The sequence below is a fragment of the Salvelinus sp. IW2-2015 genome, linkage group LG28 (genome assembly GCF_002910315.2).
Source record: "Salvelinus sp. IW2-2015 linkage group LG28, ASM291031v2, whole genome shotgun sequence".
Classification (NCBI taxonomy): domain Eukaryota; kingdom Metazoa; phylum Chordata; class Actinopteri; order Salmoniformes; family Salmonidae; genus Salvelinus; species Salvelinus sp. IW2-2015.
This window is the reverse complement of record NC_036868.1, coordinates 10,927,582-10,947,873: the sequence shown is the minus strand read 5'-3', so window position 1 is coordinate 10,947,873 and position 20,292 is coordinate 10,927,582. Positions and strand designations below refer to the sequence as shown.

The following is a 20,292-nucleotide window of genomic DNA, read 5'->3' as shown; positions in this document are numbered from 1 at the left end:
TTCATATGATCCAGATTAAACTGTGCTCTGGGGTTAGAGCGCCCTCTGCTGGCCAGGCATTGACCTTAGCATGATGTGCTCAATTGTAGAGCTCTCTGAAGTATGCATAAATGAATGGAGAATATGAATGTTACATAAAGCTTGGATATGTGCCGTCTTGTCTGTACCCCTTCAGCTCCAGTGATCAACGTGATCGATGCCCAGGACTCGGCCCCCACCTCTGTGGGGAACGGCAGGGAGCCTGGCCTGGAACTCTCCTCTGACTCCTCCAAGGTGAGAGAGGAGGTAGCGGGATGATCTAACTCAATCTCTTGTCTTTCAAGGAAGAACAAACATCCGACATCCTGTTGTTGAATTGGAAATTAATAGTCTGTCTGACTAATGCCTAATGATTTTGTCTCAAAGGAACTCAATTAATTATCTCTACTGTCTAGCTTAGAATAACTAGCTTCTTGTTCTGTTAGATTTATTGACTTAATCTTGGTTTTGTCACCCTGTGGAGTTGAATTAGCCAGAGCTATAGGATGACATCCTGGACTGTCTGCTTCGTACCATAACGCCTATTAGGAGAGTGTAAGACTCTCTTGACATGCGGGTGCTGTATAAAGGATCATATTCATCCTTAACATAACAGTGACTTGTCCATAATGCAATTTCATTATGGGGGCACTGTCTTAGTTGTACTAGGGGTAATGTACACCAATAGGATCCCCTCCCCCTCCTAACATTGATATTAATCGAGACTCCACTAACTGGATTCTTGGTTGGCGGATGTTGTCCTGCCATGGTCATGGTCATGGTTTACCTGGAAGTAAAAATTAAGGGGACAGGGCTAAAAGTAATTGAGTTTTGAATTCAAATTGAATGGGAACAACCACTGTGCTATATCTCTAACTCAATCACAAAGACCTTCCTGTTTTTGGGTTGCTTTAGATTCTTCCCCTTCCTGTCATCTACTCTGACTTCTCTCTGCATCTGTCCACTAGTGTTCTCAGTTCTGATCCTGTTGTAGACTGCGCTTGACCCTCCTCCCCCAGCACCTCCTGGACCACCCCCTGACCTTTGACCCCTGACCTCTCACTGCCCCAACTATGTGACCTCTTGTCTGCACCCGTGTTACTCTGCTGCACCCCTGACCTGACACGTCTCACTAATGGTGTTTCTTTCTCCCCTCTTTTCCTGCGCACACTTTCCTCTTACCGTTTTATCATTTTTCACACATTTGTTTCTTCTTCTCTTGGTTGTGATTATTGCTTGTGTTTTCCCCCCTCACCGCTTCCTTCCCTGCATGGTGTCTACATGTGGCCTTCTCTCTCTTTCTCTGTATGGGGGAAACGACGGGTTTATCACTGCAGTCAATCTTCATGTTCCCCCTGTCCTTATCCTCCTCCAACTCATCCCTCCCTCCCATCCTGGACACCATCTCTGAGCTAGACGTTCTGTCCGACATCTCGGAGGACGACACCCTGTCCTGGGGCCAGCTAGATGGGGACGGGGACTACCCGAGTATTTGGGATCCTGATTTTACCCCCCAGCAGCATGCAGACAGTTTGGCTGCAACAGTGCACTACCATCACCAGCCTCTAGAGGCCTTTTCTCCTCCCTCCCCCCTGGCCTGTAGCTCAGAGCCCCAGGAAGGGTCACCCGTCCAGGCCAATGATGTGGCTCAGTCCAGTCTGGGCTTCTCCCTGCTGGGGATGTTGATGGGCCTGGGCCTCCTGCCTTTCTCTCTGCTGGATGAGGACGGCTACCTCTGCTTCCCCAGCCTGCCCCAGGACTGTGCTGCCTGCTTGATCCCCTCGGGGCTGCAGCGCTACCTGCCCCTCTCCTCCCCCTCCCTGGTGCCCTCATTCATGTTCATCTTGGCTTTGCTGCTGTCTGCCTCCCAGTCCCTGGCTCTGGCCTTTCTCCTGGCCCTGACCCTGGCCCTGTCGCTCTGCTACCTGGAGCATAAGGCACCTGTCCCCGCTCATGCCCCTGTGGCCACACCCTGCTCAGACACACACACTGACACACACACTTCCCTGCTGCAGGAAGAGCTGTGTGACCAGCTGTGTGACCCCGCTGCCTGAATGTCACCATCTCACCACCCCCCCTGCTTCTGTCAGCTCCTCCCACCCCTCACCTTAGCCAGCACGTCTGTGTTCTGCACTCCCTCCATCCCGTTACGTTTCACTCTCCCTTTTCCTTCTTAAAACCCTTGATTTTCTGTATAAAATTACTAAATAGAATTTCAGTCTTTTGCCATTCTTTAGATATCTTAAATGAGTTCTTAAGAACTAATCACTCTTATTGTACCAGTATTGGCTGCTCTGTCATAAAAAATAATTTTAACCTTTTTAGTGTTGTAAAATGATATTTCTTAATCCTGTGTCCCTATCTGTTTGGCTGTAAATGCCTTAGTCATATACAGGTAGATTTACAGTGTATATATAGCTCTGTTTTCAAGTTAGTTTTGCCCTTTAAGGACGTCATTGCCTGTTGCACCCCCTATCCCATTCGGTGTTAATAGTCGCCATTTAGTACACCCGAGTTTCTGACATTTAGTACACCCGAGTTTCTGACATTTAGTACACCCGAGTTTCTGACATTTAGTACACCCGAGTTTCTGACATTTAGTACACCCGAGTTTCTGACATTTAGTACACCCGAGTTTCTGACATTTAGGCAACAATAAGAAGCGTAAAGTAGGAAATGACAGATGACACAAAACGGTTGAATCAGCTCTACACAGAAAAATGACCAGTATTCCGAGGCCAGCATGTGCATCATCCCCCATCTCATCATGTCTCACTCTCATGTGGGCAGAGCCTGGGCGCTCCTCCCACTTTCACATGGCATTGCACCGTTAGCCTGATTCCCAGCAGCATCACCTTTCTCATCATCCATTTCACCTTTTCTTTTCCCCGACAAAAAAATATTCCCACTACAAAAACCACGCAGGTAGAGGAGGAGCCTAGCGAAGGGGCAGCGGCCACACCTACTGAAGGCACTGAGGTCTGTGAGGGCAGTGGGCATCTTTACCATCATACTGCACCYTTTTAAGCTCATTTGTAATACAGTGTGTATATATACGGAGCTCTGGGCAGTGCAGGTATCAAACTAACATGTCCTTTTCTCCTGGGCGCTCACAGATGAAAAGAGATGAGCCAGACTCCTCCCAGCAGGTTGATTGATTAACTGTGATTGGTTGTTTGATGGTGAATTTGTCTATAGATCATCTGGGCTTTTTTACATCTTCACTGCTCTTTATTTTGTAACCTGGGTTTCACTTATCCTGCAGGAATGTATGCTTTGTTTTTGGTTTCTTTGTGCTGCTGCCACTGTTCTGTGACGTGTATGGTTTTTCTCAACACACTGCTGTTCAACCACACGCCACCACAGCTGAACATGCTGAGGATAGGACATTGTTCTGGATAGGCTTGCCTTAGCTGCAGTATTCTACAGATTAACACCCAAATAAGCTCTACCTTGTGAGGAGTAAATATTCTCTAGCGCTACGGTATTATAGTTAATCACTACACAGCTAAGGTGACGTGTGGTTTAGACAGGGTCCATTCTGGTCTGCCCTGACCAGTAGTGGATGTCCAGTATAGTTCTGTCCCAGTCTCCACAGCCTCTGCTCTGTAGTGGAACTGTCCTGACTGCACAGGTTCTCACCTCTGGGCGCTTAGGCATTTTATTTCTTTTTTTGTGTATTTTTCACAAATGCGTCTTCATTTTTTGATTCCACAGAGCGGAAAGTTGAGAGTGCAGGGGGAAAATATATATGTCAGACATAGCAATTTAATGTTGGAGGTTGGTATGACTGTGATAACTATTGGCCCGTAACTAAAGGGAATCAAAGCCCAAGCCTGTGTCCTATCTTGGCTCCTGTCCCAGGCTGTCTTCTCCAGTCTACCTTTCACTCTCAGGCTCTGTGTGTCTCTGTGTGTGTGTTTGAACACCATTGCATGATTTTGCATGTGGGATGGGGTGCATGTCTGACAAACAGGGTTTATTGGGGAGAGGGGGAGCGCTGATGAACGCTCAACCTCTCCTGTTATTGAGTTGAAAATTGTTTTGGATATTTTGTGTTTTCCGGTGATGTGTTTTTAACAGGACTAATGTTTCCCTAACCCAATAAGGGATTTTCCTGCTCTGGTTTGCTTGATTTAAGTTGTGAATTTGTAATGGTGTGTTAACAAACTAAACCAACCTTGTGTTCTCTAATCTCACACATTAGAAACGTGGAACTGTCACTAGTGCCCTTTAAAATTATGTAATTACCAGAATGTCTTTTTACAGTATTTAACCCCCTAGAGTTGCTGTCTGCTCCCCCGTGTCTCAATCCACCACATCCAGACCATGAGACATCCCGAAAATCAGTATTCTCACAAAATGGTCTGTTGTGTCGGAACGGTTTGGCCTATTATTATGACCCTCTATGGAAAGATGACACTCTCACGAACACTATTGTGTCTTGGGGCTCGTCTGAAGTCGGCGCAGCCGATCTGCCAACATTGGTCTGTAGCATCCGAACAGTTTGGGCAAAAAACTACCATGTGGAAAGGTGAGACTCTCACAAACACGCCCACAGGCCTTACAAGACTTGTCTGAAGGTCCCTCGATACCAGTTGAAAACATTTATGGAAGTACAGTAGCAGTCAAAAGTTTGTACACACCTACTCATTCAAGTTTTTATTTTTTTTTACATTGTAGAATAATAGTGAAGATCTCAACTATGAAATAACACACATGGAATCATGTAACCCAAAAAATATATTTTAGTTTCTTCGAAGTAGCCACCCTTTGCCTTGACAGCTTTGCACACTCTTGGCATTCTCTCAACCAGCTTCATGAGGAATGCTTTTCCAACAGTCTTGAAGGAGTTCCCACATATGCTGAGCACTTGTTGGCTGCTTTTCCTTCACTCTGCAGTCCAACTCATCCCAAACCATCTCAATTGGGTTGAGCTCGGGTGATTGCGGAGGCCAGGTCATCTGATGCAGCACTCGATCACTCTCCTTGGTCAAATAGCCCTTACACAGCCTGGAGGTGTGTTGGGTCATTGTCCTGTTGAAAAACAAATGATATTCCAACTAAGCGCAAACCAGATGGGATGGTGTATCGCTGCAGAATGCTGTGGTAGCCATGCTGGTTAAGTGTGCCTTGAATTCTAAATAAATCAGTGTCACCAGCAAAGCACCATCACACAACCACCTCAATGCTTCACAGTGGGAACCACACATGCAGAGATCATCCGTTTATCCAATCTGTGTCTCACAAAGACAGTTGAAACCAAAAATGTCAAATTTGGAGTCATCAGACCAAAGGACAGATTTCCATCGGTCTATGTCCATTGCTCATGTTTCTTGGCCCATGCTAGTCTTCTTCTTATCAGTGTCCTTTAGTAATGGTTTCTTTGAAGTAATTAGATCATGAAGGCCTAATTCACTCATTCTCCTCTGAAAAGGAAAGGGGGATACCTACTCAGTTGTACAACTGAATGCATTCAACTTCTGCATTTAACCCAACCCCTCTGAATCAGACAGTTGTGTGTGTTACTTGACTCTGAAGCATTTATTTGGGCTGCAATTTCTGAGGCTGGTAACTCTAATGAACTTATCCTCTGCAGCGGAGGTAACTCTGGGATTTCCTTTCCTGTGGAGATCCTCATGAGAGCCAGTTTCATCATAGCGCTTAATGCTTTTTGCGACTGCACTTGAAGAAACTTTCAAAGTTCTTAACATTTTCCGGATTGACTGACCTTCATGTCTTAAAGTAATGATGGTCGTCGTTTCTCTTTGCTTATTTGAGTTGTCTTGCCATAATATGGTATTTTACCAAATAGGGCCATGTTCTGTATATCACCCCTACCTTGTCGCAACACAACTGATTGGCTCAAATGCATTAAGAGGAAAGAAATTCCACAAATTAACTTTTAACAAGGCACACCTGTTAATTGAAATGCATTCCATGTGACTACCTCATGAAGCTGGTTGAGAGAATCCCAAGAGTGTGCAAAGCTGTCATCAAGGCAAAGGGTGGCTACTTTGAAGAATCTCAAATATAAAATATATTTTGATTTAACACTTGGTTACTTTTTGATTTCTTCACTATTATTCTACAWYGTAGAAAATAGTAAAAATAAAGAAATCCGAGAATGAGTAAATGTGTCAACTTTTGATTGGTACTGTATATATGGCGACTGTTTTGTGGCCAAAAATAAGGGGTAAGTGTTTGTGTGCACGTTTATTATGGTTCCTGATCTTTCAAATCTCTCAGATATACAGTACCGTTCTACAATGTAGAACATAGTAAAAAATAAAGAAAACCCCTTGAATGAGGTGTGCCCAAATGTTTGACTGGTACTGTAGGACACACTTCCTTTAGTCCCTAGAATACATCTATCTGTTCCATGTATGTAGTGAATGTTATTCAATTTAGTTTGTATGGGCTAATGGCAAGAAGGCCAAAATACATTTGATACCTCAAGGGGTCTACAAATTCTAAATCAAATTATCCTTGGTATGACCTTGAAACATTTCCGTATAGCTTACAGGGCTTAGACTGTTAAGGCTTAAATGGCAGTTACTATATGACCTTGAGATCAAAAGATTGGAGAAATTTACTTAAGAATTGACTCAACTCGTGAGAATTGTACATGATGAATACAGCTTTTCAACCTTTCTGGTGTATGTTAAGTGGAAATAAGAATGATATAATTGAATGTATAGTGAAGCCGCCCTCCATGTCACTTATCGCCATGGCAACAGCAGGTGCCTATGCGATGTATAATTTTACACCTGCCGACTTGTGTGACAACAAGACTTAACACCGTTCAAAGTCGAGCCCTTGTTCAACAGTCTCATAAAGGGAAAATGTATCCCTCTGGTTGGGTTCCACTGGCAGTTCCACGTTTTGATGTTCAGGTGTACTACTGATCTGAAGGGTTTAAGCTCATAACAAAGCCTCGCCTCACTGATCCCTCATCACAACCCTTGATCACTGTGGATGTTTTCTACATCCTCCTCTCTAAAACGGGTCACAAGTTGAACCCAGAGTGCTTTCAATTCAATATTTTTATCTGATAATTAGATTGAGGTCTCATTTGGGACAGTGCGTGACCATTTGAAATAGGTAGTGCCCAATAATACCCTGTACATTCTGTGGAGTGATATCGCCTCCTGGTGGCTCCTTAGGAAATGCACTCTTTACTCTGCGCTAGGTCTAAAACGGTTCACCCATACACACACTAAAACTAACCATAAATGGGCAGTCAGTGAGGCTTGGCATCCATCCTGTTACTATCATGGTTTACAGACTAATGTACCTGTTGTCCGTTGTTCCCCCATCACCACGTTGCCCTCTCCTCTCCCCCACCATGGCTGTGTGTGGCATCCTCCTGACACTGCTAGGACCTGGATAAGACTCAGGAGGATGTTTTGAAACATCAGGCTAGCACTAGCGAGTTAAAGCGCAGTTTTATGGAGGCCACCCCTGAGACGCGTCCCAGTCAATGGGAAAAGCGCCTCACTGCCAGCCCGGCTACCAGCTTGCGTCTGCAGGCCCAAGGGGTACGTGTCCAGTTGTGTCCTCCTGTCCCACCAGCCTGCCTGCATGTCCTCTACTCTCCTCCCTGTTTCCACCTCTCTCTGATCTGTCTCTAGTCTGCAGGGAGGCCCTGGCTCCAACCTCTGTTCCCTGGTTCTGACTGTTTGATTGATGTGACAGTAGGATATAGAAGTATCACCTCTTCTCCTTCTCTCTGTGTTCCTAATTCCACTAACACTTTTTTTGTAGCTACACATGCCACACTGCACCAACCGATGTTCTTTTGCGCTTGATTTTCTGTGTTCACAATTTTCTCAGCCTCTTATGTTTTGAAGTTACACTCAACATAAGGATATATTTGCACTACTGTTGAAAATTCCTTTCTTTCTGAGCTTTAATTTTCACTGCTGTATTATTTAAGAACGGTATGCTTCATTCACGTGCATCGGTGTAACTGCTTCTCCTTTCAGCTGGACAAGCCTCACTGTTGATTTCCTACTTTGTGTCTCTTGTGATTTTCCCACCCTGTGTTTGACTGTGTTGCGTGGTGTACTGCATGCCTCTTGTCACGCTGTGTCTACACCCAACAAGCAGGTGATAGTGTTCACAAACAGGCCTTGGGCCACGTCCTGGACCTGTGTGATAAACAGTGTGTTTGGCATGTCTTTGTTACAGATGTGCTGCCTCATTCCTAGAACACAAACCTCTATTATCCCTGTCTCCCTCTTTGTTTCACAGCTGAACGCTTCTACTGTGGCACCTTTTCCAGCTTTCCCCTCTCCAGTTTCTCTGATGTCAATCTGCCACCCTTAGCCACTAAAGTTTTAAGGGCACTTCTATGTCTTCTGTTGTGTTTTTTGAACTGTGTGGATTAGCTTGGGAAAGTTACAACTCGTCTTCTCTCCATAAATGTGTTTGTCCAGCATCTAACTCTGACCTCTTTGCTTTGTCATTCTCTAACCCGTGTACAGCTTAGAGGAAATTACCTCAATTTTTTTGTTGTAAATTTGCTTGTGAGTCTGGTCTGGTTGACCCTGGCTGTAGCACCATTAAGAGAGCAGCAGAGGGCGCTGGCGCTGTATTCTCTAGCCCAATGGCCTCAGCTCCACTCACTGCCCAGGTGCTCCTCAGTACAGATCAAATAAAACCATGCAACTAATGTATTGTCCATTGTTCCTTCTCTCTGCTGCCGTAGCAAGTTCATGACCAGTCCAGACCACCACACACAATCAAAGTAATGGCTGAATTTACAGTGTATACACATTGTGACAAGATGTGTCATTATCTTGGCAATGCACAATATGATGCAAATATAATTATTTGCAGATGACATACTAATTTTGTACACAAGCTGTAAGAGCGCAAACAAGGCTGGCCATAAACTTGAATATTTTCTTGACATTTCATTCTCTTCTGTCATTCGCCTCTTCTTGTTCTGAATGTATGTGTTCTGACTTCTTCAAGTGCTCTGAGTGTTACTACACTATGTTTTTATATAGAACTGTTAAAAGTTCCCTTACAGATGGGTAATGTGATGGTCATGTTTGTGCATGGCAGAGTCTCTCCCTCCTAACCCGCTCAGAGGGGAACCTGTACAGTGCTATGGTAACTAACCCTAGTGATTCCTGATGCAATGCTGATGTGTGAGTGACCGTTGCCTTTGTTCCACAGAGGAGCCCCCCACCCACAACCCAGGAGCCTCTCCCTGACCTCACAGTGGACACGGTCTCTAAGGTGGTCCCCCATCTAACACACCCACCTTCTGCTTTCTCTCCCCCACACATATTCTTAACTGCCAGCTCATCAAAATCAAATGTATTTATATAGCCCTTCGTACATCAGCTGATATCTCAAAGTGCTGTACAGAAACCCAGCCTAAAACCCCAAACAGCAAGCAATGCAGGTGTGGAATCACGGTGGCTAGGAGAAACTCCCTAGAAAGGCCGAAACCTAGAGGAACCAGGCTATGAGGGGTGGCCAGTCCTCTTCTGGCTGTGCCAGGTGGAGATTATAACAGAACATGGCCAAGATGTTCAAATGTTCATAAATGACCAGCATGGTCAAATAATAATAATCACAGTAGTTGTCGAGGGTGCAGCACCTCAGGAGTAAATGTCAGTTGGCTTTTCATAGCCGATCATTAACAGTATCTCTACCGCTCCTGCGGTCTCTAGAGTTGAAAACAGCAGGTCTGGGACAGGTAGCACGTCTGGTGAACAGGTCAGGGTTCCATTGTTTCCATTCCATTGTTTCCATTGTTCCACCTGTTCCAGGTCAGTTGTTTTATTCCAGACATCTCTTCTTCCATCCATCCATATCTCTGTTTGCTGGTTGCCATTACGCTGGCTGTTCATCTGTTGCCATTTCCATCCCTCCTTATGTTTGTTGCGTTGTATTTTTTTAGTTGGTGTTGTCCTTTGTTAGGTTGTGTGGTCATCTTTTACGTTTGTTTTTTTCTCTCTATTCCGTTTGTTTTTGTTCTCTGGTTTAGAGTTCAGATGACAAACAGAAATCAGACAAGACAACGTTGCAGGCAGCAGAGGTTGAGATAGAAGAGACAGTAGTCGTCGAGGAGATCAGGGTGGCACCCAAAGGCTCCGTCGTCATCACCACCCCCGAGGTGGTGGTCACCCCTGTCGCCGTGGAGACAGAGGTCGAGAAGCCCAAAGAGGAAGTGATGGAGGAAGTGATGGAGGTGAAGGAGGAAGTTAATGAGGAGCAGAAGAGGCCTGTGAGCGTGTCCTCGGACAGCCACAGTGAGAGCGAGGAGGAGGCAGGGGAGTACCACCCCCAGGTCACTGTCAGCGCCTCAGTGGACAAGATCAAAGAAGAGCCTGAGGAGGAGGAAGCGGTAGACCATGAAGAACCAGAGCAAGTCGCAGATCCCGAACCACTCCCAGAGGTTGAGGTAGAGGCCATGCCTTCCCCTGCAGTAGTGGAAGAAACCCCTATGGCAGAGCCAGAGACGGCCCTTGTGGCAGAGGAGAGCACCGAGGACATCCTGGTTACCCTCGACGAGGCCCCTAACGGGCATGCTGAGGACCAGCCTGGCCTGGTGGCTGTGGAAGAAGAAGAAGAAGAGGAGGAGGAGCCCAGAGTCAACGGGGACGCGTCTCACGCTGAGACGGAGCGCATTCCTCGGGTTATTTGTTGCTCTGAGGTAAATGAATGGCTGCTGCCTCAGAGCTGTGTAGTACTGAGCCATGCACACTTCTGACCTTCACCACCACCCACCTCCCCTCCTACCTACCTACTACATACCTAGCTACCTACTGTACCTACACACCTACCTGCTGCTTCTCTACTGTCTGTCCGTGCTTCTCTCGCTTAGCACCTGAGCGTCATAGCAATGGGCAGCTATCTGAAGGCCTTTCACCTGCACAGCGGTCGCTTGGGCTATGTTTCGAAGCAAGTTGAATGTTGATAAGTGATAATCGTAAGAAATAATGGCTAATATCCCCCAGCAGCAGCACCAGCCATTGTGGATCTGTGCCAAAGTGCTGCCCTCTGTCAATCTGCACCCCCCCAGACTCCTTCACTGTAAYCATTACCACCTCAGTGCAGCACGTTTCTGTTAGGGTTTTATTTTGACTAAGCGTACTGTGTCCCTTCATACATTATACATACTGTGAGCACTGTATTGGTCGCCCCTGGGCCCTGTGTTTGAACGCACTGGCAGAAATGGAGCTGAGAATTGCATGGGAATGGAGGTGCTGTTGTGCACTGCATGTGTGTGTGTTACAGCATGTGGAGTGTGTTTCCTCCCCTGTATAGGGTCTTTATCTGTAAGTGCTTGGGTGAGATGCGTTATTGCTTGGTCGTTGGCATTAATTGGGTTTAGTCACCAACGTGACTGTCTTCAAGGACTCGTCCTCCCAACCACTTAAATGTCACAACGTAAATTTCTGGGAATGTCAATGCATGTCTGTGTCAAGCTGTTGGTAGCCTGTGGCAAAGATCAAAGCAAAAATGCATTGTGCACTTACATAACAATTACAAAAACCTATGTATATTATTTGCCTTTTTTGCATTTTCAGTTGGTAACTTAGCTGGCATGCGCTTGGTTGCATGGTTACGCCGAAGAGATTGTAGTTTATAGTTCTGTGAGTTTTTGTAACGTGCATGAGTTCTGTTCCTTCTACTTTAGCGGTTGTGCTGTTTTTGCCTTGCCTTTGCATGTGGTATTTGCATAGTGAAGTGGACCAGCATGGTGTGTGTGTGTCTGTCCTGACTCTCTCCCTCCCTGCCCCCAAGCCACCTGTGGTGAAGACCGAGATGGTGACCATCTCAGACACGTTTGCGGCCCAGAAGACTGAGATTACCACTAAGGAGGTTCCCATCGTGCACACAGAGACAAAGACCATCACTTACGAGGCTGCACAGGTAAGACCACTCTTTAGATAGACCACCACCTCTATATAGCTAGTGTTCAGTCGGGTAATATAATGCTCAACCTGGCAATGTTTGTTCTCCAGCTGGACGGCAGTGGAGACGGTGAACCAGGCATTCTCATGACCGCCCAAACCATTACCTCTGAGTCGCTGTGCACCACCACCACCACACACATCACCAAGGTAACTACATGTAACCACACACATCACCATGGTAACCACACGRCCAAACACACCACAAAGTTAACCACACACGTCATCACGATTACTACATACTTCACCATGGCAATGGCACACTTCACCATGGCAACGTGTGTGGTAACCTCCAAGCCACATCATCACCATGGTAACGGCCCAGCTCTCCCTGGTCCATTGTGTAAACACCATGGTATGAAAACTGTTGCAGGGAGGACTGGAATCCCATCTGGCAGCATTATTCAGTGTAATCTGTGTGCAAATGAAGAGCAGCCTGCTCTGTAGTGTCGATGCTTGGGGCTGTGACTGGCACCTACCCAGCCCAGGCATCATTCCTCTGTTGTGACTTGATGCCGACTCCTAGATGCCAAACGCCTGGCTTAAGCAGACATCTGACAGCAGCTGCACTGCTGGACAGTGTTGCTAGCAGACKGCTGAAGAACTCTGGTTTTCCTTTGCTCTCTTGCTTGCGGCACCAAACTCATTTATACACATAGCTGGGGATGTTTTCTCTTTAAATCCTCCTCCCTGGGAGCACACATGTCCACAAGGAGATACTTCCAAGATTTGAATTTGATGAAATTCAGCTCAGTGCATAATTTAAGCCTCCTAATGGATTTGTTGTTTTACTAGTACAATATGTCTGTGCACTTATCCTGAACATCTGGCTGTTTGCAGACATTAAAAGGCGGTCTCTCAGAAACCAGGATCGAGAAGCGCATTGTCATCACCGGAGACTCAGACATCGACCACGATCAGGTGAGGGTCAGTCAGTCACACCAATCAGACACGCCCTCTGGTGGGAACCAGTTACACAGTACACCACAGCAGCTTGTACTACTGAATGGAAGTTGTCGGCCTAATACATTTGTCACTTTTGTCCATTTAGTGAACATTTATAATTAATATGGAAATTAAATTAGAATCTGTCATATTTATCTATCATATGCCATACTACCAACTGCAATCAATAGCTCGCTCATATTGTGTAGTGAATGTCTCAGCTGAAAGAGATGCATCGATTCCTGTTATAAGACCCAGCACTCTGATTTATAGTGTCAAGAGTTAGTCTTTTACCTCCCTCCGTATGAGAGCGCTTCTGATTTGTTCTGTTCTCTGGACATTAAACTAAAGAGTACAGCAGACTGATACACTCCATACAGAAGTCCCTGTAGAACGGACAAATATTTACAGCAACATATGTTTCCACAGTAGAATTTCACCCCAAACCCCAAAGGGACAAGCATGGGCAGACTACCAAGTCATGCTTTCCATATCCTCCTCAACCCCTCCCATCCTTTGTCCTCTCAGTTGATGTTTTGCAGATTTTTTGTTGTTGTTGCCACCACTACTTTTCTAATCTGTGTCCATAGTGCCTCCATTTTGTTTGTTTTCTGTTCCTTTGTGCTCCATTATTTCCGTTAATGCCATCGTCTCCCTTTCCTTTTGGGTGTGTTGTTGCTGGGGCGTGTTGCCACCCCGGATAGGCCTTGGCCCAGGCTATAAAGGAAGCCAAAGAGCAGCACCCTGACATGTCAGTGACCCGGGTGGTGGTCCACAAAGAGACAGAGCTGGCCGATGAGGGCGAGGACTGAGGCGCCAGGTAAGGCCCAAGGCTGTGGTGATTAGAGGGGTATAGAGTAAGGGAGGCGTCCCTCTGCTCTGACTCTACAGTAGCCCTACTAGCCCAAACAGACAGCACATCAGCTGGAAATAAGTCCCCCACAGGGTGGAACTGTCTGTCTCCTTGTCTTTGAGTTCTTCATCCCCTCTGTTAACTCCCCGGTTGCTCTGTCTGCATTTATGACTGAGCTATTTTGGGATGAAATGTCACAATTCATACAAAATGTCAGAAAACCAAACATCTGCAGATGTATCATTTTGTCTGAGCAAAATATTTTTGTTTTACTTGCTTCGCTAACCTTGTGACAGCACTGTCTATATTCTAACATGCACAGTGCGGGCAGACTGTGGCACCACACTCCACCAGACAGATGACACTTCATACACATTGGAACAGCAGATTAATGACTATGCTAATTAATTGGTGTAAGGGAGGAGAAAACAAATATTCCCTGTAGGTTGTTAGCTTGAAAGCCCTTTAYAATAGTTCTTTCATCAGTCACTCGACTTTGTCAACCATTGGACATGAAACCATTATAATCCATTGAGGTCTCAAGAAGCTTGGATCAAGCCCAGAGAATTGTTTTGAAAACACCTCAATTATTTCAGTCACAAAGCAGTATCTATGGCTCATCAAATATGAGTCAGAAGTGGGTCCATACAATAGGATAACATGTACCCACAGCAAAGCAGAGGCTCTGAGCCAATTGATTGGGACAGTGGATCCATGGGTGCTGGGTGGATCATATGCCTTCATTACTTTGGTATTACTCTGTATAAACTAGCTCATTGCTCTGCCTCCACCCTGTCCATATAGCGGTATATCCACGGGTCGTTTGGCAAGTTCAGACAGCCCATCATGCCAGTTGTCCGATGCACAGCGATTTGTTTACATGACAGTAAAGCTTTGGTTTACAATCCATCTCCATGCGGAGCCTGCTCTGCGCTTCAGCAACGCAAGAACTGCCAACAGGAAAGTGGACTGATAAAAGTAGTACATTTATTTCCACTTCAGAGGTGGCCCAGATATAGAGCCCCAGCCAGCCCAGCTCAAGTGTTAGTTCTGTCATGCCTCTCCAGTTCTGCTGAATTGGGGGGAAATGAGCAAGACTGCGGTGGTTGCTGAGAATAGAGTAACACTTTGATTGGTGAAGCAGCATGTGTAACCGTCTGTGAGAATGCTGCGGCAGCTGTTGTCAGATCATCAAGTGCTTTTGTCTCGCTGTAGTCTCCCTCTCTACCTACCTGGCATGACGTGAGAGATACCTCTCTCATCAAAAGACTTTGAAGCAGGCGATGGAGTACTAGCTGGTTTGRGTTAGCCCCAAGGAGATGGTGGCTTTAAATCCCAGTAGGCAAGTATCTAATGAAAATCCAATTCATGCTGTATTAGCACTAAAGCTCAGGATTTGGCCACTTTCAGTGAAGCAGATGAATTCTTCCTAATTAAATTAGAAAATAGTAGATATGATCAACTGTATAATCACTGTTAATCAGTGCAAGGCAGTGGCATTACCATACCAAGCTATTTTAGTTTATATCAAATAGAGCTCTAGACACAGCTTTAAATTACTCCAGTTGGTGGTAGACTCATTCAGTTTGAATAGAATATTCATCCATCTCTCCTTGTCTTTCTCAGAGCTGAAGAGCCTGTGAAGTTCATACATGGATGTTTGAGAAACTCCTGTCATCTCCCAAACCGAGAGTCAACCTGGTGAGAAGACAAGGTGAAGACAACCCAGAGGCTGAACTCCTGTGTGTTTCATCGCACGCCTTCCTTTTTATGACTCAGAAGAGAACCACTTAGCTAACATTTGTAGTGTTTTTATTCTTAGGTGCTTTTTGCTAAAAGAAGAAAAAATGGCTATCATTATTAAAACCAGATAGGATATATCAAGTGGTCATTTTTATTGTTGAGTAGTATTCACATTCCTAGTATGTACAGACAGTGGTGTTATGAGAAAGTACATTTCAATATCCAGCTTCCTGGATCTGTATGAGGACAGGAAGTAAGACTAGGTGGATATATTAGCTCTGGACCTAGTCTTGTTCCATGTTGTCTTAGAGCCAGATGTTTATCAGTTTTTTTTGGGGGGGGGGGGGGGAGAACAGCAAATTAATTTAATTGGGTGAGTTTCCAAGGGACCAGCAAAGGGTGACGCACTGTGTCATTTTGTACATTGCAATATAGTGCCAACACATGTTCTTCTCTATGCAGTCAAAACTGAAGCATTCCATTAAAGTGCAGGTGCTTTTCCAATACCTCCCTCAGAAAAAAAAAACTGTCAAAAATAAAAAGCTTGGAACTTTTTGTTTTCTGTGACTTTCTGGCATCATTAATCATAAATATATTTGTAGAACAGTTTTTTGTCTTAAACTTTTTTGTATTTATCTGTAAGCTGATTTACTGTAGATGTTGATGAGGTGTGTTTGCCCCTTTTTAAATATTTTTAATATATTTCAGAGGTTTTTTGACCGCTAAAAGAAACAACAATTGCCACCATTTTAATATTTTCCTGTAGATAAAAGAGATTGCTGCCTCATGCCTAGTGCTCTCTGCAGTCTGACCAACCCCACCAAACCCAATGACGGCATCAATTAGCTCTTTGGACCATGTGTATAGCAGATCATCTCAGATTTTCAGCAGCTTAAATTGTTTTCCCCCTCTCCACCACAGCCACCTACCCCTCTGTGTAACACTGAAATAAACATTTGTTATTCTCTAATTGGATGACTTTGGTTCCTTTTTACACAACACCCTTCAGCAGCCAAACATCTTTGACTTCTTGCTTTCTTCCTGTTGAACCACAAAAAAACAGACCATCCTCAGAAAAGTTTTCATTGCTTTAGAGAAGGCTCAGATCTTTTTACAGAAGCTCATTGTGGACCTCTGGGTTCTGTGACCTATCAACCATAGGCAATAGTCCGAAAAGAACTTGAACAATTCTTAGAAATAATTGAATACTGATGGTACAATAAACAATGATTTTAGTAATAAAATATGCGCATTGTCTCTGCATTCCAACAGTTTGTAAACAGTGATTTGGAATTCCATATTATTATCCTTTGCAGGTTGTTGCTTCACTCTGTCTTAGCTGGTGTTTTATCCATGATCTGGCGGTGGATAGTAATTGTATTCAGCATCTCCATCCCCTGTGCTCTCCCTGTGACACTATTGTGCCTGCATGTCCTGTGAGTTCTCAGAGCGCTGTACTGTACCCAGCAGGGCAATATCCAGTATGGGGCCATCCACAGTTCCCTTTCTCAGGTGTACATCATCCCCCCAGCCTGTCGTCTCTGCCTGGGTGATGTGGTTGTGTAGCTCAGGCTGGAGGCCATGTCCCTGGGGTAAGGTGCTGAAGACAACTCTGCCTCTACTGATTATAAAGGAAAGAGTGTGTGTGTGTGTGTGGTCACATCCTCTGTCTGCAGCCAGCAATGTTTGAAAGCTGTGAGGTCTGAGCCCTGCTGAGAGGCAGAGCTCCATCAGTAATACCATCAATAATGAAGTGGAGAAAGTATCGACAGATGACTGAGCCTTTAAGGCCAGCTCCACACTAAGCCGCTTTCCAAAGACTTAGTTCTCTCAGATGGGAAAAGTTCTCAAAATGATGGTGTTTTTGTATGTTTGAAAAGTAGAACTGTTTCTATGCTAATGCAGCTGTAATTCAGTAATATGCAGCAAGTCAAATCATACCAGGTTTACACAGGCTGGTTGTCCAGTAACAATATGCTACAAGTAAGATGTTACAGATATTGACTGACTTTATATCATGTAATTGTCTATTTCTAGATCACTGACATTATCCAAAATCACTCATTTGTTAACTATTATTACAGACCGAGCAGAGTGCAGTTTAATAAGTACCTTCAGCTTCCAGTTCAGGTAAACAATGATCTGTATCAGCAGCAGAATGACAGGCAGGAAGACCCCAACCCACAGCAGCCATCCAGGGACCTCCCAGAGAACCTCTGACAAACACCAAGCTAGACATACTGATGGTGGTAACTGGTGAGGGTGAGACAGGCCTTTGGCCCTGTGGCACGCTGCTGTAGAAATACCACTTGTGATTTGGACTTTGTTCTGTTTAAACAACCCAGTGATTACTAAGATTTACTACTGCCTGGTTAATAGTTTACCCAGCCAATGTGCTGGGTGGCCAATCCAGACGTTAACTCCTGTTATCCTGCTATGATGTCATACACAAGTCTCCACTTTGGATAATTATAATTTCTCTGAGAAAGTATGAAGGGTTTGATGGACACGTCTGGTCTGTTGATGTAAACTGGATATTTGAGAGAATGTAATTGGCCGAACAGAGATTATCTGTGAATGTCTATTGATTGGTTTGTTTAGTTGTAGTACATGTGATAGAAATAGATTGACTTTGCTATTATACTGAGCTCTGAATGTGTTGTGGAAGTCTCTATACTTCTCCCAAACAGTTACTTATTCAGAATACAATTTAAATCAGAATTGAAAACAGATCACTGCTGTTTGTCTTCCAAATCCCCAAGCTATTTCCAATTGCTCATATATAGGATTTAAAATGATTATGACTTATTATAAACAGGTGATGTTCCCTAACTTTCATTATTGGCACGATAAGCACTGTTTGCTTCGAGAAACGGGCTTTATTCTCCGCTGCGTCTGAACTTAAGTTCGGCTATCGAATTCTGTCAATATGCAGTGTGTTTCTTGAATAAACATGAGAGAATGTTCCCTGAACACTAAAGATAGAAAGCCTCTGCCTGATATGATTAGAGGAAGGATTTACAACACTTAATGAGCAATTCTGAACCCAATTTACTCCCCCCCCCCCACAGGGATTGCATTTCATTTTCAATAAGGGGATCAAGATTACAACCAACTGTTCTGTGTAGGAAGAATGTTATACTGCTTCATCTGGCCTAGTAATGTTCAATTCTTTGCCGTTTGGTTATTTACTTATCCAGTTATTCAAATGAGCCTTTGGGGATACTGCGATTAAAAAGCCTTTCTCAATCATCTGCATATCAGGCCATTTCTGAGGCTCTCTTGTTTTTGTGGTTTCTTGTTCATTTGCATAGAGTGAGAAATCCATCAGATGAATCTTTGATCTGCTTTGTGTAATTAATCCCTCGACCCTAGCAACAATCGTCACCACTCAGCTATCAGATTGCGGGACACACTTTGACCGCTAATTTTGACTTCCAACCATCATGATAAATTAATTAGAATGTCTCCTCCCATTTGATCATTAGCTTATTTTGGCAACAAAGACCTGCCAGGCATCATGGTTTCTTGGGGATTTCTGTAGCAACTAAAGATAAAATCCATTTTGATATCATGGATGGTTAGTCCTTGCATCCATTGCTCTGTCTATGAATTTGAGTGTGGCTACATTCCTCCGGACCCATCTCTCAGCTTTTTTCCCAAAACAGAGTGGCTCCTTTATTTTTTAAATGAAGGATTCTAGCTTTAAGGAATTTTCTCTGTCTCACTTGCTCTCATGTTCTCCGGAGAGAGGATGTGCTTAACATACAATCACTGTGCTTATTATTGGATACAGAGGGATAATATTCAATGGCATTCAGCGTTGTGGGTGGCTTTTCTATGGGTCCTAGGTCTTGCTATATCATCCTAAGAGAATACACCTCCAGCTTGACTTTAGACAGCACAAACCCCACAGCTCTGTCAAGCTCAGTTCCAGACAGAGAGAACTGTATGTGTGATCAAACTCCATGTGCACAGTGTCACTGTCTGGATGAGTTGAGCCCTCTCTCATAATGGAATCAGCTGGTATAACTCTCTTCCATCGGGCCGCATGTCTCTTACTCTGGCTACTCAGCCATACTACTTCACAGGAATTAGTCATGACTGACATTTCCACAGCTAGCACACTAACTGGAGTTTTGAATGGGTATCATGCGCTCTGGTTCGTGGGGCAGTCATAGGTTTAGGCTGGGTTTTGACAGTGTAGGGCCAGGGTGTGCTGCTTTTATATGAATAGTCTTATAGGCCTCCATGAGGCTCTATAGAAATGCAGTGCCAGAAACAACTATTTTGAAAGGAGGACTTATTTCCTAACATGTAATTAGGATGAATCTATGATCTAAACCAGAGGTTCTCAACTGGTTTTGCCTTGACCCAGATTGGACCAGGTTGTCTTAGTCGCTCCCCAATATTCGGATCCCAATATTTTTGGGGCCAAAATGCAATGTGGAAAACTGTTTAATGCTGTATTGATAGTAAATGTAGTAATTATATTACACGGGAACAACATTCCCACCATTTTCATTTTCAATAGTACAATTTTGCACAAATAATATCATCACTGGTTTGAGACTACAAAATCAACCAAGTCTACAAAATAGTGCTGCTAATAGCTTTATATAAAAAAAATACTGTGATTGAAGAAAAATAGTAGAGCGATTTAAATTATTTAGTTATAATTTCTACACACTTTCTACCCGGTTGTAGTTGTTTAAGTTCAGACTTAAATGTTTTACTCTAACCCGTGACCCAAATCTGGGAAAATAATCCTGCAGACATTTTTATAATTTT

At 44.3% G+C, this 20,292-nt stretch overlaps 1 protein-coding gene across 16 annotated transcripts in view; it reads left to right on the top strand.

Annotated features, from left to right (window-relative positions):
• LOC111954548 (protein 4.1) overlaps positions 1-16,471 on the top strand; it is a 115,643-nt gene extending 99,172 nt beyond the window's left edge. For 3 of the 16 annotated variants that reach the window (XM_023974349.2, XM_070435808.1, XM_023974350.2), the window contains exons 12-23: positions 176-273; positions 2,944-2,997; positions 3,135-3,167; positions 3,736-3,798; positions 7,401-7,559; positions 9,208-9,270; positions 10,028-10,696; positions 11,791-11,919; positions 12,012-12,110; positions 12,801-12,881; positions 13,610-13,725; positions 15,385-16,471. In XM_023974349.2, the coding sequence (XP_023830117.1) occupies positions 176-273; positions 2,944-2,997; positions 3,135-3,167; positions 3,736-3,798; positions 7,401-7,559; positions 9,208-9,270; positions 10,028-10,696; positions 11,791-11,919; positions 12,012-12,110; positions 12,801-12,881; positions 13,610-13,717 (1,556 nt within the window). In that variant the 3' untranslated portion in view covers positions 13,718-13,725; positions 15,385-16,471. Of the gene's footprint in view, positions 1-175; positions 274-1,355; positions 2,077-2,943; positions 2,998-3,134; positions 3,168-3,735; positions 3,799-7,400; positions 7,560-9,207; positions 9,271-10,027; positions 10,697-11,790; positions 11,920-12,011; positions 12,111-12,800; positions 12,882-13,609; positions 13,726-14,973; positions 15,101-15,384 lie in introns of those variants that run through there. The other 13 variants (XR_011474346.1, XM_023974353.2, XM_023974354.2 and 10 more) reach the window with 13 other exon arrangements.
• Positions 16,472-20,292: the final 3,821 nt, after the last annotated feature.